This window comes from Genypterus blacodes, unplaced genomic scaffold (assembly GCF_046128005.1).
Source record: "Genypterus blacodes isolate CSIRO-AG114 ecotype Tasmania unplaced genomic scaffold, CSIRO-AGI_Gbla_v1 ptg000053l_1, whole genome shotgun sequence".
In the NCBI taxonomy this organism is placed as follows: domain Eukaryota; kingdom Metazoa; phylum Chordata; class Actinopteri; order Ophidiiformes; family Ophidiidae; genus Genypterus; species Genypterus blacodes.
Window position 1 is genome coordinate 2,449,961 of NW_027466865.1, and position 20,998 is coordinate 2,470,958.

Sequence of the window (20,998 nt, forward strand, 5' to 3'; positions counted from 1 at the left end):
CAGATACTCATTTGTTAACGTGAACATTTATTCTATATCAATTTTTTTTTTGTTTATACTTTCCGGACATTTTGATGGTTCTTTCCGGAGCGAAACAAGGACATTTGCCTTTATTTCCTGTATATTGTTCGGGAAAACAAAACATGCTGCGCCATCCGTGGAGATCCACATTGCAATCTGCATGGTGGCCGATGGTTTTCATACGGTTGGCAACTAGCAAGGCTACAATTAGCCAGTCGTTATCTAGTTAGAGTTCGACCTCTGGTTTAAAAACAATCGATTTATGTAATCTTAAAACTATACTTCCTGTTTCCGTTGCACGTCCTTTTCCGGTACGCGCATATTTACATCGTAGGCGAGTATCGGGTAACCATGAATATTCATTAGACGCGACCCAGAATACTCTTTCCTGTATGGCTGCGCAGATAAAGTCGTCTCAGCATATGCCTGATTGATCGTTAGGAAGCGGTTTTTAATGGGAAAATACGTAAAATGTGTCAGTACTAAGTAATCTGTGAACATTTGCAATTGTCATTGCAATTTGTCATTTGCAATGACTGTCGTGAAAGTTTGAGTCGCTCAACGGAAAGAGCTTCCCGCTTTAAGTCAGGAGGACCCAGGTTTGAATCCCCGTTAGAGAGAGTTCCCCCACCAACTTCACACAGCGTAGAGTTCGTCAATCTGTTGGAAACTAAATATTTCTAGGGTTGTTTTAAAATTGGGTTCTTTTTAAAAAAGCTATTTAGGTTTGACTTGTAATTGTAGAGTGGAATAGCTGTAGCAGTTGTAAAGAAATGACAGTACAAAACTAAAGCCTAAAACGTTTTATATTATGTTTAATATTATGTTCCATCCATCCCATATCTTGACTCCGACTACGGCCCTGTATATAGTCTGTTTCTCATAACCGACCTGGCATATTTAATCTAAATTGTATACCTATTGCTATTTTTTTTCTTATTTTTATCCTGTTTTGGGTTAGGATTAGTTTTTTTTGCTCTGTGAGTCTGAGCTGCTATGATGGAAGCCATTTCCCCCAGGGATCAATCAAGTTTTGCCTGATTCTGATCCATTTTCCACCACTCCAAGTCCAGGTTGCAGAGGGTGAATGCTAAGAAAAGCAGCCCTGAATTCCCTCTCCCTGCCCACATTCCTGCTCTTCCCTGGGGATCCCAAGACATTCCTATGCCAGATGTGATATATAATCCCTCCAGCGTAGTCTGGGTCTGCCCCGTGGTCTTCTCCAGTTAGATGTGCCTGGATGATGTACCGCTCCAGAACCAACCACCTCAACCGGCTCCTTTTAATATGAAGGAGCAACACTTCTACTCTAGGTTCACACTTGATGTCCAAACTCCTTATCCTGTCCTCAAGGGTTATAATTACAACATACAGTATATCTCATTCTGCTTTTCTATAGGCCCTATAGGATAACATTACTGCTTTATTCACTAAATAATAAAGTAGATCAAAGAATGAATCCTTTCAATTGCTCACACAAGCCAAATACACAGTGGCTGATAACTCTAACTGCATTTTTCTGTCTGTGAGCTTGGATTCAATTCCAATAAGATGTTCTACAAACTATGAACAAAGGAAAATATAGCCAATAATAACTAACTGTGAATGTATGATATACTGAGTAAAATCTGTAACTCACGTTTCATTCTTTTTAGACGAGAAGATGGAAAATGGGAACAATGGTCTATCCTCCATTGCTGCACTGGAGAAATCATTCCACATGTATTTAATTCTTTGGTAGAAATTCCTACAAGAGAGGGATCATATGCTGTGGAAAAGTATCCAAACAATCAGCATTTGCTGGTCATGTTAAAAAAGTGAATTAAGAGAAAAGAATGACAAGAAATCTTTGTCTCTGTGAGCTGATACTGTTGTGTTATTAGGTTATGTACCAATAGTGTTACGAAAATGCAGTAGAATGCTTTATTAAGTGAAACAATGAAAGGTTCAAATTTCAGAGTGGCATAATTAAAGCTATTGAAATTAGCATTATTCGCATCCCGTTCCTGTTTTACTGACTCATGCTCCACTGAATGCTTACTTTGGCTCCAACTCAACTCTTCTGGCGCGCGCGGAGGGAAACACATTCCCACAGCCAATCACAAAGATGTATTCTTTTTTTCGCGCCTAGTGAATGTGACATGCCCGTAACCACCCTACGAATTACACCTCCCCATTGGCGTCATCTTAAAACTGCTAACATACGCAATTTACTTCGTGTCTTACTTCGTTTACGTATACGTCACCTACATTTGCTCACGTCTCTGACTGAATTAAACAACTGGATGAGTTTAATGTCACTAACTATCCAACAACCCATCTTGAAGGCCACCCGTCGCACCGTCGAGCTAAAAACAAAGCATTTAGCGTCTAAGCTAGCTCAGTTTCAGGTCGGACTCGCATGTACGCGCGCGGCAGAAATGAGAGCAAACAGCAGTCCGAGGCGGCCATTAGTGCCCTCTCTTCCCTTTATATTTCTGCTTTGTGTAACTGCGTGTCGGCCGGCCGAGGCGTGTGCTGCCGCAGCGAATGGGCCGGTTAGTACCGACACAAATGTGCTGTGCAGAGCGTGCGGACATGAGCTCGCGGCGGGGGCGGACATCCATTTAGTCTCCAGTCAGCTCGCGCTCTCCAGCCGCAACGACACGAGAGTTGGAGGCCGGCAGGTTACCGTGCAGCTGCTCCAGAACCCGCACGGGCTCAAGTTTGAGGTGATCACGTTCAGGAAAGCGGACGCAACTCTCCATTGGCCCGCAGATAAGCACTTCTCCTGGTTCCCGGGGTTCTCCTGGACGGTGGCCACCTGCCCTCGGTGTAAATCACATTTAGGTGGGTAGGACCCCATGACGCTTTACTGCTTTCATGAAAAATCAGCAACTGTTTCAGAGAAGTCGGTGTACGGAAGCGATATATACTAACACTATTACAAGTTAGCTGCTATTTCAAGAAATGCAAAAATGATATTAAATGTCCTTTCAGGTACAAAATACATCAAGTTGAAAAAACTTATGGGCATTTCTCAATCTCTCCCAAGTGTATAACTATTACCATAGCACCAGTTCATTCGTCATTTATTGTTTCATCATGTAGTCACCACGCAATAATTATTACCCATGAAAGACAAATCTACAAATTGAGTCATCTAAATCCTATTACTGCTTCTGTTCCCTCTCCCTCCTCAGGTTGGGCCTTCCAGCCCAGTGACTGGCCAGAGTCGATAACTAAAACCAAGTTTGAGGAATCGAAGCAGACCTTCTTGGCCTTCATCACCCACCGACTTTTGAGAGAAGACTTTGCTTCTACTCTGCTAATAACTCCCAAGTCATTTATGAGTTGATGGACAATGGCTATTGAATATAACCCAAGTGCCTAAACTACCCCATTTTCTCAAACTAAAATTCTTTGCCTATTTGAAGACTCCCACACACGTATACACAGTAAGTTTTATTATTGTAACAAAGCAAGTTGTACACCTCAATTTTAAAACAGTTTCTTTTCCCCCCAGCGGAAAAGGAAAGGGCGATTAAATGTAGATTCTATGGAGATAACAGATCCTTTTTTAAACCCATGAAGCAGTGGGGGCCAAAATTTACAAGCTTTTTTTTCCATTTTGTTCTTTATTAAAAATGTCATTTCAAATCTCATGGATATCTGTAAAACAATACAATGAAAAAAAAAAATCCCATAGAAATGGTGTCAAAATAACCACTCTCCCTGGTAACCAACATACTCCTCATCCCACCCCAGCATGACCCCCCCCACCCCCAGCTAAACATTAAATTGAAAGGAATGAGCTGGTACTTGTTAACCACATAGGGGAAAAATAACAGTTTTTCTTCAAGAGATTAACTCCCCAACTGAAAAAAATAATTGAATGGGGAAAAAATAACATTGAAGAGGTCTGCTAGCGCTAGGTACTACACCATGGCTTTAGTTAATTTACCACACAACCTTATACAGCAGAAATTCTGTGTGAATAGTCTCTTCAAATTCTACTCAGGATGCCATACTGATTCTATTTTTTGTAATTTTTTTTTTATTGTTTTTGAGATGATATCAGGGATGGTACTCACAATTCAGGGCAAAGTGCCACTGGCTTAAACGAGTCAAAGGGGAACATAAAATGGCACCACCAGGTGAAGAGGCTTCAGAGTGGAAAATGAAGCAAACACGGATAAAAAACAAAACAAAAAAAACCCTTTGCTCCCGAATATGAGAGAGAAAAACCAAATGGGGAATAAAAGGTTGAGGGTCGGGGCAGAGGACATCATTTATCAGTCGTCTTCTCCCTCATCATCCTGCAGGGGAAAAAAATAGTGGTTTAATAGACAAAAACATCTTAAAAATAAACTTGTTTGAAAAAATTTAAATCAGCTGTACCTCTCCATCTTCGCCATCATCATCCTCATCCTCTTCACCATCTTCATCACCCTCTTCATCTATGTCCTCCAGACCCTCCTCATCCTCTTCATCATCCTCACCTTCATTCTCTTCATCATCCATGTCAGGAACCTAGAGATAGAACAACCATCAGCTGTTTTGCAATATTTCCCATTACACAGGACAGAAAATTGGCTACGTTCATGCAGGCACAGATAAGCCAAGACTACAGAGAGTGACAGCATGTGAACATACCAGGTAGTACTGCAGAGGGTTTGGCCAAATGTCGTCCTTGATGACTTCTCCCAACTCGTCAGCACCAGCATCAGCGTGATCAGTGAACCAAGTGAAGAAACTCTCTGGTTCTTCGTGTTGCCTCTTCCTCCCTGCTTTGTTCTGTGTCTGGTTGGAGCGCTTGGTCAGGTCCTGCAAACACACAGACGTGTCATTACTGAAAACTTCTCCTTAAGCACGACCAAGTGTAATTACTCCTACAATTACCAAAGGACCTTCTGATCTAACATTTGCTGATGCAAGCAAGAACACGAGAAAACTAGAATAAATGATCATAAATGATGGGCAACAACCACTTTGTCCTATGAGTGTACTTGGTACGAGGGGTTTTTGAGAACCCCTTTCTAAATTAGATTAGTAAAGATGAAGACCCAAATAATGCCCTTCAAATGTTCACACACATAAAGAGATGTACATACCTTTCCTGATTTCCATTTGATTTCTGTTGACTTTGAAGATGGGTCTCCACTCTCATTCAGATGGAACTCTTTGGAAAGTACCTTGTTTTCGAAGTACGGATTTTCATCGAAATACTGGCACACAAAATAGAGAATAGAGAATGAGAAAAACATATGCGCACCTACATACACCCAAACATATCCGTGCCAGTCTCTACTTACAAAATCTATTCTGTAGCCCGACTTTATGTCTTCAAACTCTGTCACCTCCACCCGGCTCAGGTAATGAAGTGCTTCTTCATCTTCCTCACCAAGTAGAGCAGATACTGTGGAGAAACATTTCACAGGATAAACTTTAATTTGAACTCTGGATCTGTATTAAACATACACATGCAATGTCTCTCTAACAATAAACATTAAAAGGAACAAGCTTAAAGGCTCACCTTGTGGATGGTTGACAAACGTGGTGACCCAGAAGTTGGGGATTTTGGCGATCAGTTCCGACCTCTTCTGAAAGAATGGCTGACGGAGTTTGTTGTATTTCTGTTCTACTTTGAGGATCTCCTCACTGGCCTGCTCATTCAACCTAAAAGACGAAAAACAGCATTGGATTTATAACAAGCATAGAATGTCTAAGTAAACAGTAAATACCTTCCAATTTTTTTAGAGATAACACCCATCAGTCATATTATCAAAGTTCATTTAGTCGTACAAAGTTGGAAAATCCCCAAAATCTTAGGGTTTTCATTTCCACCACCTCTGCCACATGGCTTTCACCCTTGTGATTAAAAAAAAGTGCATTACCGGTCAATTTCATTTTGGACTTCGTCAATGTGTTCAATAGCTTCTTGCTGCTCTTTCTCTGCAAGACAAAATAAATAAATGTATTAGACAATTTGCAAAGGCTTAAAAACAGTTAATATCCTGTCAGGGCCGGAGCATAAATGATCCATCTGAGCACGTGTAATAACTTCACTCCATACATGAAGCGGCTTTGCTTTCCATCATAGTCGCTACAAAATCACTGAGACAAAAAGCGACACAGACAAAGAAATACAGTGAGATCCTGACTATGGCGTGTGTTACACAGCGGCCAATACACCTAAAAACACAGCAGGCACATGAACCCATCGGACTGTGTTGTAGATGAAGTCGGGAGGTTAATGTGAGTCGAGCGGCCAATGGCAGCAGCAGCTTTAGCGGCTCAGACACTCAGTTTCCTGCCGGCTGCTTCAGACGAGGCCGCGTGGTTTAAATGTGGAACGTCTAACTGCACAGAGCGCCGCGTTAACGCAAGCGACCGAGCTAAAGTGATAACAGAAAGGAACCCAAAACTAACCACGAACCCCCGCCAGAAACAAGCACGTTATTCTTACCAGTTGGCCATGGGCAGTTTTTCTACTGAGTGTGATTATGTGATTAAATCGCGGCTAAATGAGTAACAAAATACTAACGTCGTCAGCTAGCGTTAGGTAACACTACAACAACAACGCTAGCTGGCTAACTGCTAAGGACCGAATGAAATTGTTAACTTTATTGGTTATCCAGCATCAAATCCATAAACCAAACAATGTCTGGACCATTTTAAGATGATTCCAAAGCTACGCGGTGAAGAACAATCAACGAGCATCGCACACCGCCACTCAGCAACTATGCATCGACGCAACTGGCCATGCTGGTGATGCTAAGTGAGCTAGCTAACATGGCCTCTCGCGCACCGGTCTGAACAACAGCAGGCTGGGGTAGCAACATGCTAATAAATGCGTTAGCTAGCAAGCTAGCTGCTATTAGCAAAATGTAAATATATACAACAACCATTGTGACCAACAACAAATCGCGAGCAAAAGCACGGAGCAAAGCTTAACAACACAAACATTTTTTATAACAATATTCCCCCCAAGGCAATGCAAATTATGTTAGAGAAGAAAGTGAAAATGGCGGTGAATAGGAGGCCGCCATTCCCTTACCGGAGGTTTCGTCCGCTCCGTCATGGTTCGAGTTCAGCTCCTTTTTACTCACTTTTGCCGCCGAGGCCGACATGTTTTCGCAAGCTTGATAAACTTACGGACGTCTGAGAGAATAGCTGGTAGCTTTGAATCTTGTTCCTCCCTGAACAGGAGAACCTCAATTCGGCGTAAAGTTCAGCGTGCAGAAGCCAACAACGTGCTGCTGCTTTCCACACAATGTATCTGCCGAGGAGCGAGGAAGTCACAGCAAGCGCCGCTCACGCGCTTCTTTCATTACGAACGCGCCTCGCCGAATGGAGCACGAACGAGCTCCGCCTCTCAAAATAGGTCTCACTACGCGACTCCAAAATGCTCATTTACCGTCGTCTCCTTCCACAAAATCACACATCCAATGAAATAAACGTCGAATTCAAATATAAATAAAAAAACACCGACTATTTTCGAATAAGTTAAAGGTGAATGTTGCGATAATTCGGACCGAGCCAACCCTTCGGTGGGATCCACTCGCACTTGCGCACTTTAAAAAAAGATGCTGAATGTCAGTTGGAAGTAGGAGCCTCGTTGTCGGTGCAAATGAGTCCGTCAGACACAGTTTAGCCCTGAGCCGATGGTGTGTTCGAGAGTAGAAAACACCGAGGAAACATGAACATTTTAGCCGAGGCCACTTCTAGTAACAGGCGTGTTCCGGCGGTATTTTAATAAACAAATATATGGTTGAATTAAGCACACACACATATACAATCAGGCACACACTTAAATATAAATACATAGTATAGTGTGTTTGCATGTGTGTGTGTGCGCGCGTGTGTGTGTATTTGTGTCTTCTCATCCTCGTGAACAGTTATTTTCATGGCGCCTGCTCAGCTTCCTGTCACCTTGAGCTAATCCATCTCAGCTACAAACTGAAAGGGCACAGGAGGAAAATATCAGAACTATCATGAATGCTTGATAGCGCGTTGTGTCCATGATCATTACAATATTCCTGCCACTAATTAGTTGTTGTTTTTTAAGTCAATAATGGTACATAAAAGTTGGTTCTAGTTTCCAAGATGACGTCTTGATGAACAAGAGGTAAATCCACCAATGATATACACTTAACAAAAAAGTAGCAACCCCCCACATTTAAGCTGGATACAATACATTTTAGCACATTTCCTGGAGAAACAATTGAGCATTTATTTAGTTATCGAAGGTGTTGTTTATTACTACTCCAGATTATTGTTATTACCAGCTTTCACATCCTGTCTGTGATGGAGCAGGTACAGCAAATGTCCCAAAGAGAGTAGCAGGAGCAGCCCTGTGTTTATCTCATGCTTGGTGACAGCACAGAAACATGTGGTCAGGCAGCGGCCAATGCCGAGCCCAGAGCAGGCGATCAACACCGACAGACTAGCAGCAGTGTTGGCACTGGAGAGGAACTCAACCATCCCCTGCAGAAAGCCCCTCTACAACACACGCACAGAGAGAGAGAGAGAGAGAGAGAGAGAGAGAGGGGAGAGGGAGAGTGAGAGTGAGAGAGATTTGGTTACAGAGCAGAGGATGAAGAGGATGCATCAGGAAGGGGATGATGCAGGGCTGCAGGGAAGCAATAACAAACAGGAGGACATGCTGTATAATCTAGGTGTCAAGATGTAGGAGCTGCATCAGAGGAGCTCTCAGTAAATGTGTGTGCACGTCCCATATCATCAGGGGACTTGTTGTCTTTCAAGGATAGTGACGGTGGAGAGGTGGAACCTGAGAAGTCCCCCTTCACCTGCAGAGGATGACAGAATAATCCTTATTCAGCCAGGAACACGAGCATCAACCTGAGGTTAGTGAAGTGCACAGTCATAGTGTGTGAACTTGATTGAAACATGCTGGTCTGACTTAGTCCATCTTTTTCTTGTTTGTTATGTTTTTCCTTTAAATGGAAAAAAGATGTGTGTCCATAAGAACCAACACTGTCACTGATGATTTCCTCATGTTCCCCAGTTTTTGTTCTTGTAAACTGTAGCTGTATTCAGTCAGTGTTGATTGTGCCTGTGCTCCTGTCCCAGCCGACCTGTCAGGAAAAAGGCTGGTGATGAAGTGGAGCTTGTTGTCTCTTCATGTGATGTTATCCAGGATCAGATGTTGTCCACAGCTCAGCAGATGCTGCAGGATAGTCGCTCCAAGATCGAGCTGATCCGACTGCAGATTATCAAAGTCACCCAGGCTGGCAGCAGCAGCAGCAGTGGAGGCAGTGGCACTGGCATTGGGAATGATGGTAGCAGCAGCAGCCGTAACAGCTTCAGTCATGGAGGTCAGAACCTTGTCATGTTGTCCGTTTATCTTTCTTAAGCATAAACTGATTATTTGCTCAATGAACTTATGAACTGTTTAGTATATCAAATCGCAAAGACTTCCCAGAGCTGGGGTGACATGCAAATCACTTTAAACTGTTAATTAGTTATTAAAGTTGCTTTTGATTCATTTTCTGTTAGTCAATTAACTGATTTGTAGATAATTTAAGCACTGCTCTTTTGTATTTATTTTTAAAAAAGCAATCTCTAAAGTCGTCTTGAAATTATCATTTAAGATGAGCAGCACTTAACTAGATTTGTGGAAGATCAAATTTTCTTGCTGTGCCTTTACTTACATCATCTTACAAAAGAAGTACCTCCAGAATTGTTTGCCATGGAAACTGGATTGTTTTCTCTCTGAGATATTAAAATAGCCTTAAAAGTCATTACGTGATGCGTTACTTCATGCAGAATGTCAGTTGAAACATGTTGTAGAATGTATCATGCTGGATGCTGCAATGATAACACCGTCTTCTCTTTAAAAATGAGGATTATAGCCTCTAGCTGAAATGTGTTGGATCATTTACCCCTTAATATGTGATGGGAGAGAAAGTGAGAAAACATAGAACTTCCGCAGATGGTAACATAATCACTGAGTCATTGGTATTGATTAAGAAGCCACTCATCTCCCTGCAGATGCATTACAGTCATTATATTTGGTAATACATTCATTGAAATTTCCCTCCACTGGTAGGATTTGTGTGACTAAAGGGGTTTTGGGAGCTTTGGGAACTACAAACATTAGAAATTACTTGGTATAGTTTGAGTTTAAGAGTAAGAACATTTTATCTGTTTCCTTAAATGCAATAATGTATGGAAAATGTTTAAAATATCATATTCAGTAACAGTCTAAAATGATCAGTACATTGCTTCCTGCCAACTGTCATCTTGGTGGTTCTTATAACCACAAGTGAAAGTGTTGTGACAGCGCCGATGTCTCACACTAAAGGTCCCATGTGTTGCCCTTCAAAGTTAACCATTTCTATGTTGTTCTCAAGACCCAAATTTGCAAACGTCTGCATGTAAATAAGATCATCTGTTATCGTAGATACACGCGCCTGTTTGGTTTACGTCTGACACACAGTTTTTTGCACACAGTCTTAACAGTTTTACAGCCTAAGGGAACAATATCAAGGGGTTTAGAGGTCAGGAAAAGAAAAGCAGTGTTTTTATTATTGCACTTGTATTTCATAAGCCGTATTTTCAAGTCAGGACTGATTTCATATGAATTTAAGTGTTTCCACTCCTGTCCATTTTAGAAAAGGTCAAATACTTCCATTAAGACCTTTAGCCTGTAGAGTGACATTTCACAGAACAGCCTCACTTCAACTTTATAAATATTGATTGCAAGGATGAAAAGAGTTTCAGTGAAGATCCATTGATCTTCAGAGAGGAATTCCTTCACACTGAAATGGATGGGGTCTTTCTCTCTCCCTCTCGTCCTTTCTCTCTCTGCCTGTCTCCCTCTCTGTCTCTCTCTCTCAGGTATCTCTCCACTTGCTGTCAGTCCTGTGGATTCCCGTATAGCAGAGTTACAACACTACATGCAGAGGGAAACAGATGTATTGATGCGGGCTAAAGATGTGATGAGGCAGCTGGAGGGAATTGCATCACTCGACCAGAAGGCACTAGCTGAGGTAGGCCAATAAAAACACTTGACTCAAATAAACTCCTTAGAATAATGAACTCCTTTCCAGTTGAACATGAAAAGCCTATAGATAAGAAACCTTTTAAAAAGTAAAACAAGATACAGGCTGGCAGCAGGGTGTGAAACTGCTTAATGTGCATAGAGCTAATTTGTGAATTCAGCAGGAAAGCGGTTTAGTTGAAAACCAGTCGTAAAGAATGTACAATACATTTTTATAATCTTCATAAAGCAGAAAAGATCAGCAGGTTCTGGACATTTCCCGCTTTCTGGAAAAGTATAGGATTACTCCCATTGGCCACTCAGTGGTGCTATAAGACTGGAATGGCAGTAAGGAGATGAGTGACTGTGTACAAGTGCCAGAGGGCTCTAACAGGTGCACAAAGCTATGAGACTTTTTAAAAAGCTTGTACTGTCCTTTTCTATAAATAATATCAATGAATTAGATGCATGTTTATGTCATTATTCCCAAATTTCCCAGTGTTGAATCACTGGATCTTTGCATATAACCTCCAGGCTCAGTCCCGAGTAGAGGAGTCGACCCAGAAGCTGGATCTTCTGCAGCTGTCTCTGGAGAAAAGCCTGAAAGAAAAGGGCCTGAAGTCCACATGGCAGTCTGCAGGGGGCATCGACCCATCAGCGGGAACCCCCTTCCCCCAAAACCCCAGCCTGCACTGTCCCCTGCCCACATCCCCATCCATCTACTCCATCAAACCTGCTTCCCTAACTGGTACCAGTCATTAATTATTATATTCAGCATGATTTCAAAGGTCATTAATTGAATGGTAAAGTATCAGAAAAACAAATACAGCAGTTGTTCATAATACAATTGTTTATTTCTGTATCAATGTTTGAACATTGTTCATTATACTCTGAGGTCTGCAGTGCAGATCAGTGTATAAGCTCTTGTTTCATAACAGTTCAGTTGGAGGCAAGCAGCAAGAAAACTGGGAAAACTCTCAAATAATGATGATGTAACCAGAAGATACATTTCGGACTTGCTTTGTTGGCTGCAAATACTGAGCCTGAGTGTCTACATGTTAAAAACACTAATGAGCTACAACGAAACGAAAGGGAGAAAATAAGGGTGTGCAGCTCCAGATTGCACAGATAACAAGATTTATTCATGCTGAAAAATTCAATTTACTTTGGTTAAAAGTGGTGATCAGCTTCAAATTTAGGACATAACTTGAGTAAGAGAGTAAGATAATTTGAAATTTCTCTACTACTACTCTGTCAGTGTTACACAACTGCTGACTGTTTTCTGAACTAAACCCAGGCAAACTGCAGTGTGTACACATTCTGTTTCCGAAACCAAAATGAACTATGTCTCCCTTGCGTGTTTGTGGATGTAATATCTTTCCAGGCAGACTGGAAGTCCACCTCCTTGGCTGTGAGGGTTTATTGGTAGATGCAGATCAGAAAACCCATCCGACTTCCACTGAGAGCATTTCAGCAGCTCACACCACTCACAGGCTGGATGGGCCTTCCAGTAAGAGGACATTTTACATTTTGAATGCCTTCTGGTTGTACTTTTTACTGTTTACATTTGCCTGCCAATTATATCTCATACTGCTGATCTAGAAGGAAAAACTTCATCGATCGCTTGAGGGAAATTGTGAATGAACTACTTGCATTTGCAGTGTTTTATCATTTAATCAATGGCCATTATTTTACTTGTTACTGTTACTGTATTATTGTTCACATTGTTTCACTCTTTGCTGTTGCAAGAATCCAAAGATTTGACAAGACCTTTTGAGGAAATACTTTGTGGTGCTTAGTGCTTTGTTCCTGTTACTCTCTTAATATTTGAAAACCAATTTGACAGCCTTGGCAATCTGGTTACACCTTCTTTAAATGCCTGAATCTGTCAGAAATTAGAAGGTTGCATATAAACACAGTGATAGGAGAGTGATGTGTAGCTTCTCCATCCTACAGTGGAGGTCAGCGCCGTGCTCAGGCTGGACAGCAGAGTGGTCGGGCGAACACGTTGGGGACCCGTCAGCAAAATGACGTGGGACCAAAGCTTCTGCATCCAGCTGGAGCGGGTGAGACACCAGGCGGTCACACAGTCTGATCAGCTGACGAATCATTCAGCAATGCACACTCATGTAGGCTGTTCTTTATATACGCGATTCTTCTTCTGGAACTATTATTACTACTATCATCCAAGTACTGTGGTCTCACAAGTCTCAGTGTGAAATACTCTGAATTTTGGCTCCCTCCTGTGTTCAAACAAATGCTTGCAAACTATATTTCCTGGGAAAATGGAAGAAACTGTGGGAATTACTACACACTACACAAGTTGACTACATAAATTAGTAGTCAAAACTCAAGTCAACGTTTGCACTCGAGTATATTTCGAACTGCTTAAATACCTTAAAATCTTGGGTCATATTGTGCCATCAGCAGAAAAGCATCACTGATCAAGCTAGTCACATTTGTTTTCCTGAGATGCAAAACAGATATAGCTGAAACATGGCAAATGTATACATTTTCACTGACATGTGTTTCTGTCTTTTCTATAAGAACGCAATATCACCTTCACAGAGTTTCCACCATCATATAAAGTAAACCCACTTTAGTCTTCCTGCCCACATTTCAGCAGCACTCCCTACGTGTTCAGACTCTCCTCGCCATCCTGTTTTCTTAAATAACCTTTCCATGTGGTCCTCCAGGCAGGTCACTATATTCTGCTATGATGAATGTAAAGGACTCCAGCTTGGTGACATTGGTGCAGTGACGAGCAACATCAGCGGCTTTCAGACAGTAGTAACACTGTGCTGTATATGCTGACACACACACACACGCACGCACACACACACGCACGCGCACGCGCACGCGCACGCGCACGCGCACACGCACACGCACACGCACACGCACACGCTGCAAGGGCACAGTAGAGGACAGGCAATATATTGTACATTTTCAGTGCAACCTCAGTCCATTAATATAATTACTTTTGTTTATTACTGAGTCCTAAAAGTCTTTCTGTTCTTAATGGGAAGAACCTGCCAGTGCATTAAGAATATGTGAACCGACTTTGCTACAAATGAACATTTTGAGCAAGACCAAATAAGGCAAAGTGCTGCTGTAATTATAAATAAACTGTTTAAGATTCCTGGGTGGATTTAGTTAGCTGTTGCGTTTTTTTCTTCCTGTGGATTGCTAAGCTAATGTGAACACTGATCTCTTTTCTCTTCTGTTTCATGTTTGTGACCGGAAATCCGCGTTGTCTGAATTGATGAATTACCGTTAGTCTCGAGAGCTTGAGGTCGGTATTTTCTGGCGAGACAAGAGGACGATGTGTGCCATCAAGTTCCTGCGGCTGGAGGAGATGATGGATAACACAAACCAGGCTCAGGGTTTAAGTTTGGAGCCACAGGGAGACCTCTATGCTAAAGTATAAACTATAACATCTCCATCTAAAGAGCTTATACAAAAGCCACTAAGTATTGAGTCAGCAAAGAATCAGTTCTGCTCTGGTTTTTCAGATCAGTTTTGTCGATACAGTTGTCGAGCGGCAGCCCAAACTGAGACGCCAACGATGCATCTTCACTAAAGAAAGAGGTAGAAGAGGCACATCTGTTTCTGTTTCCACCAAAATCAACCACCTACAGCTGACAGATTCATCTACTCGCTCTCTTTTCTCCCCAGGGAAGAACTTTCTCCGAGCAGCCCAGATGAACATGAATTTCGCCACATGGGGTCATCTGATGATGAGCATCCTGCCTCGCTACAGTTCCTTCACCACGTTCAGTTCGTCTCTCTCGACCCCCTCAGACCCGGCTGCCAATAATAACCCCTCTCCCAGCGAGGAGGGACCTCAAACCACCAATCCACTGCCAAGGTCAGAGATAAGACATGAATCTACCTTGTCCATGACTTCTTTTCGCATAAGTGCACATATTCATGAAGTTCAGTTAGAGTAGACTGATTGATTCATAAGCCGCGCCCTCTCAAGTCCAACTCCACACAACACAGAGACCTGCAGCTGGAGATGAGAGCTCGGGCCTCTCTGACGCTGACCGTGGGAGTTGAAATTGAGCTATTTTCCTCTGTCTAATTGTTTTCGTTGTTTTATCTTTTTTTGCCTCAGTGATGTTCCAGTATTAAGACTCAACATCACCCAAGACCAGCTGTCTCCAACCAGCCTTGACCAAGGAGACAATGTTCCCACCATCATCTGTACAGCACATAAGACACCATCTTTGCCTACACTGCAAGAAAAACAGGTAATGTCACTTTCACAAACAGAAAACTTTTTGTGACCTAAATTAGAATAATTGGTGTTCAGAAATGATATTTTAGTTGATGATAGGGGAGATGTAATGTTTCTCAAACTGTCTCTTTTTTAAAGTTGTCCCTCAACAATGAATCAGACGGAAATGAAGATCCACCTGTATCTCCTCTGAAGTACACGCACACACACACACACACACACACACACACACACACACACACACACACACACACACACACACACACACACACTTCATATATTGCATTACTTTAGGGCTGATATTTCAAAACATACATGTTACATACACAAATATGCACAACTTCGTCTTTACACTATAGATGTTTAACACATTTGTCAACTAGTCACCTATTCAAAATCAATTCACTCTATTCACTCTAGGCAGTAGTCGACATTGCTGACCATAAGAGTTTACATACAGTATATTCCTCCTCAGCTTTGTACTATTTCTGTTCAAATCTTAATATTTTACATTGCAAATTGCTAAAACTACTGATACTGATTTTTGTCATTTTGTCTCTTCATAAGGATGCAGATGGAAGATTTCAGATATATTTCAGTTCTGGGCAGAGGGCATTTTGGAAAGGTGAAGGGCTCTTTTCAACTCTAGATGCTTGCTCCAATGTTTCCTCCTCATCACTATTTTAGCTTCTGATTTTTCTGTTCAGGTATTGCTGGCAGAGTTTAAGAAGACGGGGAAGCTGTACGCCATCAAAGCCTTGAAGAAAAGAGACATTGTGACTCGCGATGAAGTGGACAGGTCTGTGAAATGAGTTAAACCAGACATGTCCACCATAAGAAAACCTTAGAAACCTCCAAACGTTGGCGTGCATGTCTTAACCTCCTCATCTTGTTGAGGCCTCACCAAGACACTTCAACTTAACTCAACTTTGCAAATAATTCAGTGTTGATTGAAGGTGAATCAATCTCTCTGCAGCCTTATGAGCGAGAAGCGGATCTTTGAGATGATCAACGCATCCAGGCATCCTTTCCTGGTGAACCTGCACGGCTGTTTCCAGACCAGCGACCACGTCTGTTTTGTCATGGAATATTTACCAGGTGGCGACCTCATGATCCACATCCACAATGACGTCTTCACTGAGGCCCAGACCAGGTTAGAGCCTCTGCTGTTTGGAGGCCCACTATTCGTAGGAAATGTCTAGGTTGAGTTTTATTATTCATTTAAAAAAATGTAATATTGTGGGTTACTGTAAAGACGGTCAGGGATTCATTTGATACCAGAAAATGCCAGAAAATTGACAATTATTGACAAGAAGGAGTAGTAGTTTTCCCTGTGGTTGTAGTCAAAACAGAATTTTAAAGTAAATCTGGAAATTTAAAGGATTTGTAGGAGGTTGGATGAATTTTGACTTTCCAGGTATATAACCTTTTTAATCTTTCACTTATAATGCAGTTAGCTCCATACTTCTCCAGTATTTGAAAGAATCTTAAACCTCTTGTTTTGCACAGGTTTTATTCCGCTTGTGTCGTGTTGGGTTTGGAGTTCTTGCATTTGAATAAAATCATCTATCGGTGAGTTTTATGTGACCACAAATCCCTTGCGCATGTATATTCTCAGTGTAATGACAAAAATAACAAATCTTACACAGAGATTTGAAGTTGGACAACCTGCTGATGGATGTGGATGGATTTGTAAAAATCACAGACTTTGGACTTTGTAAAGAAGGTGCTTCTTATTTGCTTATTTCCTCATTACACCAAATACACATAGAATGACATAATTGCTATTAAGTTGTAATAAAGATAATATAAGTACCTAGATATATTCTTACGTGGATGTGGCTGTTCTGTCTCTTTCATCTGTATTATGTGGGCAGGGATGGGTCATGGAGATCGGACATCAACCTTCTGTGGGACTCCTGAGTTTTTGGCTCCCGAAGTTCTAACAGACGACAATTACACCCGTGCAGTGGACTGGTGGGGGATGGGCGTCCTCATCTACGAGATGCTTGTGGGAGAGGTTGGATATTTCATCAAAATGCTAAAAAACATACTGTACCATTGTTTGGTTCCTGTATGCGTTTCATTAACAACAACACTACATCTTTCTGACCTGCTGCTTCAGTCTCCATTCCCTGGTGAGGATGAGGAGGAGGTGTTTGACAGCATTGTGAATGACGACGTGCAGTATCCAGGCTGTCTGCCTGCAGATGCCATCTCCATCATCCAGAAGGTAGAGACCTCCAGTCACACTTCACTCTTGCTGCACAATGAGAAATGACCTGCATAAAATATTAGGGACATAAGTACAGTATATGCTTTCCAAGCAGAATGCTGATGAGGTGATTTCAGGTCATAGTAAAAAAACTCAATATTGTGAAAGGATCATGCTCCATTGTTATATTACAGTCACATCAGTCCTATGCAACTATTAAAATAATTAGAATTAATATTTTTTTAACTTATCAATTTCCTTTTCAATTGAGCTCCGGAACATATAACCAATTTCTAAACATTTCTAATGTTTAATTTGGTGTTGTTGTACAACAATTGAAATGATAAATAAATTATGTCGAGTAATAGAAACCTGTACAAAGGGCATGCGGTCGCTAAGGGTCCCAACTGCCAAATAAATGGGCTGGGTTAGCCAAGTCTCTCATGAGGCGCATCACAAGCCTTTCCTAGATTGGAGTCCGTGATGTAAACCCACATACATACATACATACAATAGAAACCTGTACAAGCATGTGCTTTGGCCCAGAGATTCAGTTTGGTCAGTGATGGTTATTACAGACATGGAGCAGGGAGGCTACAGTCAACCTGTTCTCAGAGGAACATGCTTAAATGCTTTGCACCCCATATGACTCACGCCAATCTCACAAAAGGAAATGGTATTGTTCACCTCTTTGCTTGCTAGATGACGCCTGCTCCTGCATTGGCAATCCCTCACCCCTTCCTCTATTTCGCAATGGCTGAAGGATACAATGTATTTTCCTAAACTCGAGAAAATCAAGTACACTATGAGGGGCCACACTGATAAGTTCAATCAGAGATGGCAACCATTTCTCTCTTACTTCACAGATCTACAGGCTATGCCAGACCATTGACTGATTACCAGAACACTGAACAGTTCCTTTTTATTTATTTATTTATTTTATTTTAGAACCCAGGTGGGCCAGGACGGGGTTGTATGGATGCAGGGTTGGGTTGGGTTGGGATATCCTCGCTTTGTTTTTTTTGTTTTTTTTGTTTCTCTGTTTCTCTGTTTCTCTGTTTCTCTCCTTCTCTCCTTCTCTCCTTCTCTTTACCATAGCCTATGATGCGATTGTAGTACCTACATTGCTGTTTGACATCATCCTGTAAAAACTCTACTTATGAGATCATCACATCAACATTACTGATGTCATCCTGGACTCTGCGCCCACACTACTACACATCCTTCTCTCTCTCTCTCTCTCTCTCTCTCTCTCTCTCTCTCTCTCTCTCTCTCTCTCTCTCCTTTTCCCCCTTCTTTCTGTATAAAAAATGATCTCCAAAATGTAATTGTATGCGCAATGTCATGTAAAATGTTTTCTTCAATCAAAACAATTAGCAAATAAATAAATGCTTTGAATCAGTCAGGGAATTGACATTTTGATTGTATCTCTGCAGCTGCTGAAGAGGAATCCAGTCAAACGTCTTGGAGGAGGAGAGAGGGACGCAAATGAGCTGAAAGGAGAGAAATTCTATGAAGTAATTATGATGCTAAAGAACATTATATTCTTTAAGTCCTTGTACGTGTAGTACCACTTGTCTACCTTGTGTCCCTGAGGACCCTGTATCTCCTGTAAGTATTTATTTAGTCTTTTCAGCACTGAAGTTGACAATGTTCAGGGGAAAAACACTTGTGAAATTATCATATAATATGAAACAATGCACAATGTTGTGACAAAGTACACACGACCTCCCTTTTCTTCACCTTACACCTTTTATACATTATTTTATTAATATATATATAATTGTTTTAAGTTACCATAATTTACCAGGACTAACTGTAACAGTGCGTCCACTAACTATCCCAGGTTTGTTTGTGTTTGCATTTTGTCACGTTTTCCATCAAAGTACATGAGAAACTTTTGTTGTAGGAAACACACAGCCATAAACTAGTTTATCAAGTTGTGAAAATGGCTTAATTGTTGTTGTTTTTTTGTTTTTTGCCCCTTGCCTGTTCCTTTGTCCAGATCCACCATGCAGGATTAGAGTTGGGAGGGGCCGGCACAGCATTTCCTGGTTTTTATGGTGTGGGTGATGTCATGGTGGACACACGGGGGCTTATTCCCAAGTTAATTTTTTGAGTTTTTCTTGGTTGTTCTTTTTCTCATTTGTGCCTCAGTCCTGGTCTTTCACTGTAAATACATTTTCACTTTCACACTACCAGCTTCCTCAACGCTCCAGCTAAACTATCTCACAGATGTTAATAAGTTGATAATACAAACAGGACAATGTGACTGTAACAAAGTAACAAAATGAAATAAAAACTTCGGACCTCTGTTTTGCAGACAATTGACTGGGACTCCCTGCTGGCCAAAAAAGCAAAACCGCCGTTTCTGCCCTCCATCAAAGAGTCTATGGACGTCAGCAACTTTGACAGTGATTTCACTCGCCTCCAGCCCATCCTGTCGCCGCCCTCCAAACCCTTCAGCCTCTCCGCTGAGCAACAGGAAGCCTTCGCCGACTTTGACTTCTGCGCCCTGCACGGGTGACGGCTGGGCTGAGGGCAGGGTGGGAAATGACACCCTGCCACTGTCCAAACGCTGCTTTGATTCTGAAAGATGTTTGTCTGCTCCACAGTCCTCCAGGTACCGACCATCAACATTTTCAGATTGAGGATAATCATTAATTGGAGACCAGAAACGGAGTTCTGGGAGACATCAACTCTTGATCCAAAAATCCTGCAATACATTGTTGTGATCATGAAGCCAGATTCAAAGTATTCACTTTGTCACTTTGTCAACTAAAATCGAGAAACTTCCATGGACGGTTCTGCTGTTAATTCATATCATAACAGATGTATAGTGTAAACACACCCATGGCTGGTGACGCTGACTGTTCTTACCCTCATCCGTGCTACAGCAAACTGTCAACCTGCAAACAGGGCAGCATCTTTGTTTTCATTTTCAATGAGAAAATATAAATATGATTGTATCCCTTCATATTCTGTGTGCCGAGTCACATCACATCACACGTCACATCACTTTTACAAATGGTTTTAGAGAAAAAGAGATGTGATAAGAGTTGATGTTTTTATCACATGATGACCTCTTCCTAACACATAGATAGGGCTGGATGGCTGCATCTTATAAACGATACAGTAAAGGTCAAGGCGTGTCGGGTCAGAGCTGTTGTTGATTGAACTCAATGGTCACTTTGAGGCTGACTTTCCTTCCTGCTGTATTACAGTTGTGTTGTTTTTGCAGGTGAAAGTCAGGCAGCTATACTGAGCCTGTTGTTGGCTTGTGTTACCGATTTAAAACTCCTCTCTAAAATTGCTGATGAATGTTTGTCAGACGTCTGCTGGAGCCTTGTTTGACTCTTTCATGACTCACTTTGCTCAATTGTTGTTGCATCATCCCCAAACACTGCAGCATTATGTAATTTGGCTCTGACACTAAATCAGCCCTGGCAATACAAAGTACTGACCTCAAAATGTCTCTTTGAGTTGGATCAACACCTCTGACACTCGATTAGTAAACTAATAGTAGAACTAGTAA

At 41.6% G+C, this 20,998-nt stretch overlaps 2 protein-coding genes across 2 annotated transcripts; one reads left to right on the forward strand and one right to left on the reverse strand.

Moving 5' to 3' along the window:
- Positions 1-3,998: 3,998 nt before the first annotated feature.
- seta (SET nuclear proto-oncogene a) lies at positions 3,999-7,334 on the reverse strand. Its single transcript, XM_076150818.1, has 8 exons — positions 7,061-7,334; positions 5,898-5,955; positions 5,537-5,679; positions 5,316-5,419; positions 5,115-5,228; positions 4,657-4,827; positions 4,402-4,533; positions 3,999-4,319 (listed from the first exon to the last, which is right to left on the reverse strand). The coding sequence occupies exons 1-8, from the start codon at positions 7,131-7,133 to the stop codon at positions 4,296-4,298; spliced, it is 819 nt and encodes a 272-aa protein (XP_076006933.1). The 5' UTR covers positions 7,134-7,334; the 3' UTR covers positions 3,999-4,295.
- Positions 7,335-8,569: 1,235 nt separating this feature from the next.
- Positions 8,570-20,916, forward strand: LOC143001440 (serine/threonine-protein kinase N2-like). Its single transcript, XM_076151056.1, has 20 exons — positions 8,570-8,870; positions 9,164-9,341; positions 10,867-11,018; positions 11,543-11,756; positions 12,393-12,518; positions 12,965-13,074; positions 14,286-14,429; positions 14,521-14,596; positions 14,684-14,876; positions 15,126-15,261; positions 15,387-15,442; positions 15,816-15,873; positions 15,956-16,047; positions 16,225-16,401; positions 16,758-16,820; positions 16,898-16,974; positions 17,126-17,268; positions 17,374-17,481; positions 18,900-18,980; positions 19,787-20,916. The coding sequence occupies exons 2-20, from the start codon at positions 9,170-9,172 to the stop codon at positions 19,988-19,990; spliced, it is 2,382 nt and encodes a 793-aa protein (XP_076007171.1). The 5' UTR covers positions 8,570-8,870; positions 9,164-9,169; the 3' UTR covers positions 19,991-20,916.
- Positions 20,917-20,998: the final 82 nt, after the last annotated feature.

Coding starts and splice junctions, on each gene's coding strand:
- LOC143001440 (XM_076151056.1), top strand. CDS start 9,170: ATGTTGTCCACAGCTCAGCAGATGCTGCAGGATAGTCGCTCCAAGATC. Junction 11,757..12,392: donor CAAACCTGCTTCCCTAACTG/GTACCAGTCATT, acceptor ATATCTTTCCAG/GCAGACTGGAAGTCCACCTC. Junction 16,821..16,897: donor TTGAATAAAATCATCTATCG/GTGAGTTTTATG, acceptor AATCTTACACAG/AGATTTGAAGTTGGACAACC.
- seta (XM_076150818.1), bottom strand. CDS start 7,133: ATGTCGGCCTCGGCGGCAAAAGTGAGTAAAAAGGAGCTGAACTCGAAC. Junction 5,420..5,536: donor GTTTGTCAACCATCCACAAG/GTGAGCCTTTAA, acceptor GTTTCTCCACAG/TATCTGCTCTACTTGGTGAG. Junction 5,229..5,315: donor CGGGCTACAGAATAGATTTT/GTAAGTAGAGAC, acceptor TTTGTGTGCCAG/TATTTCGATGAAAATCCGTA.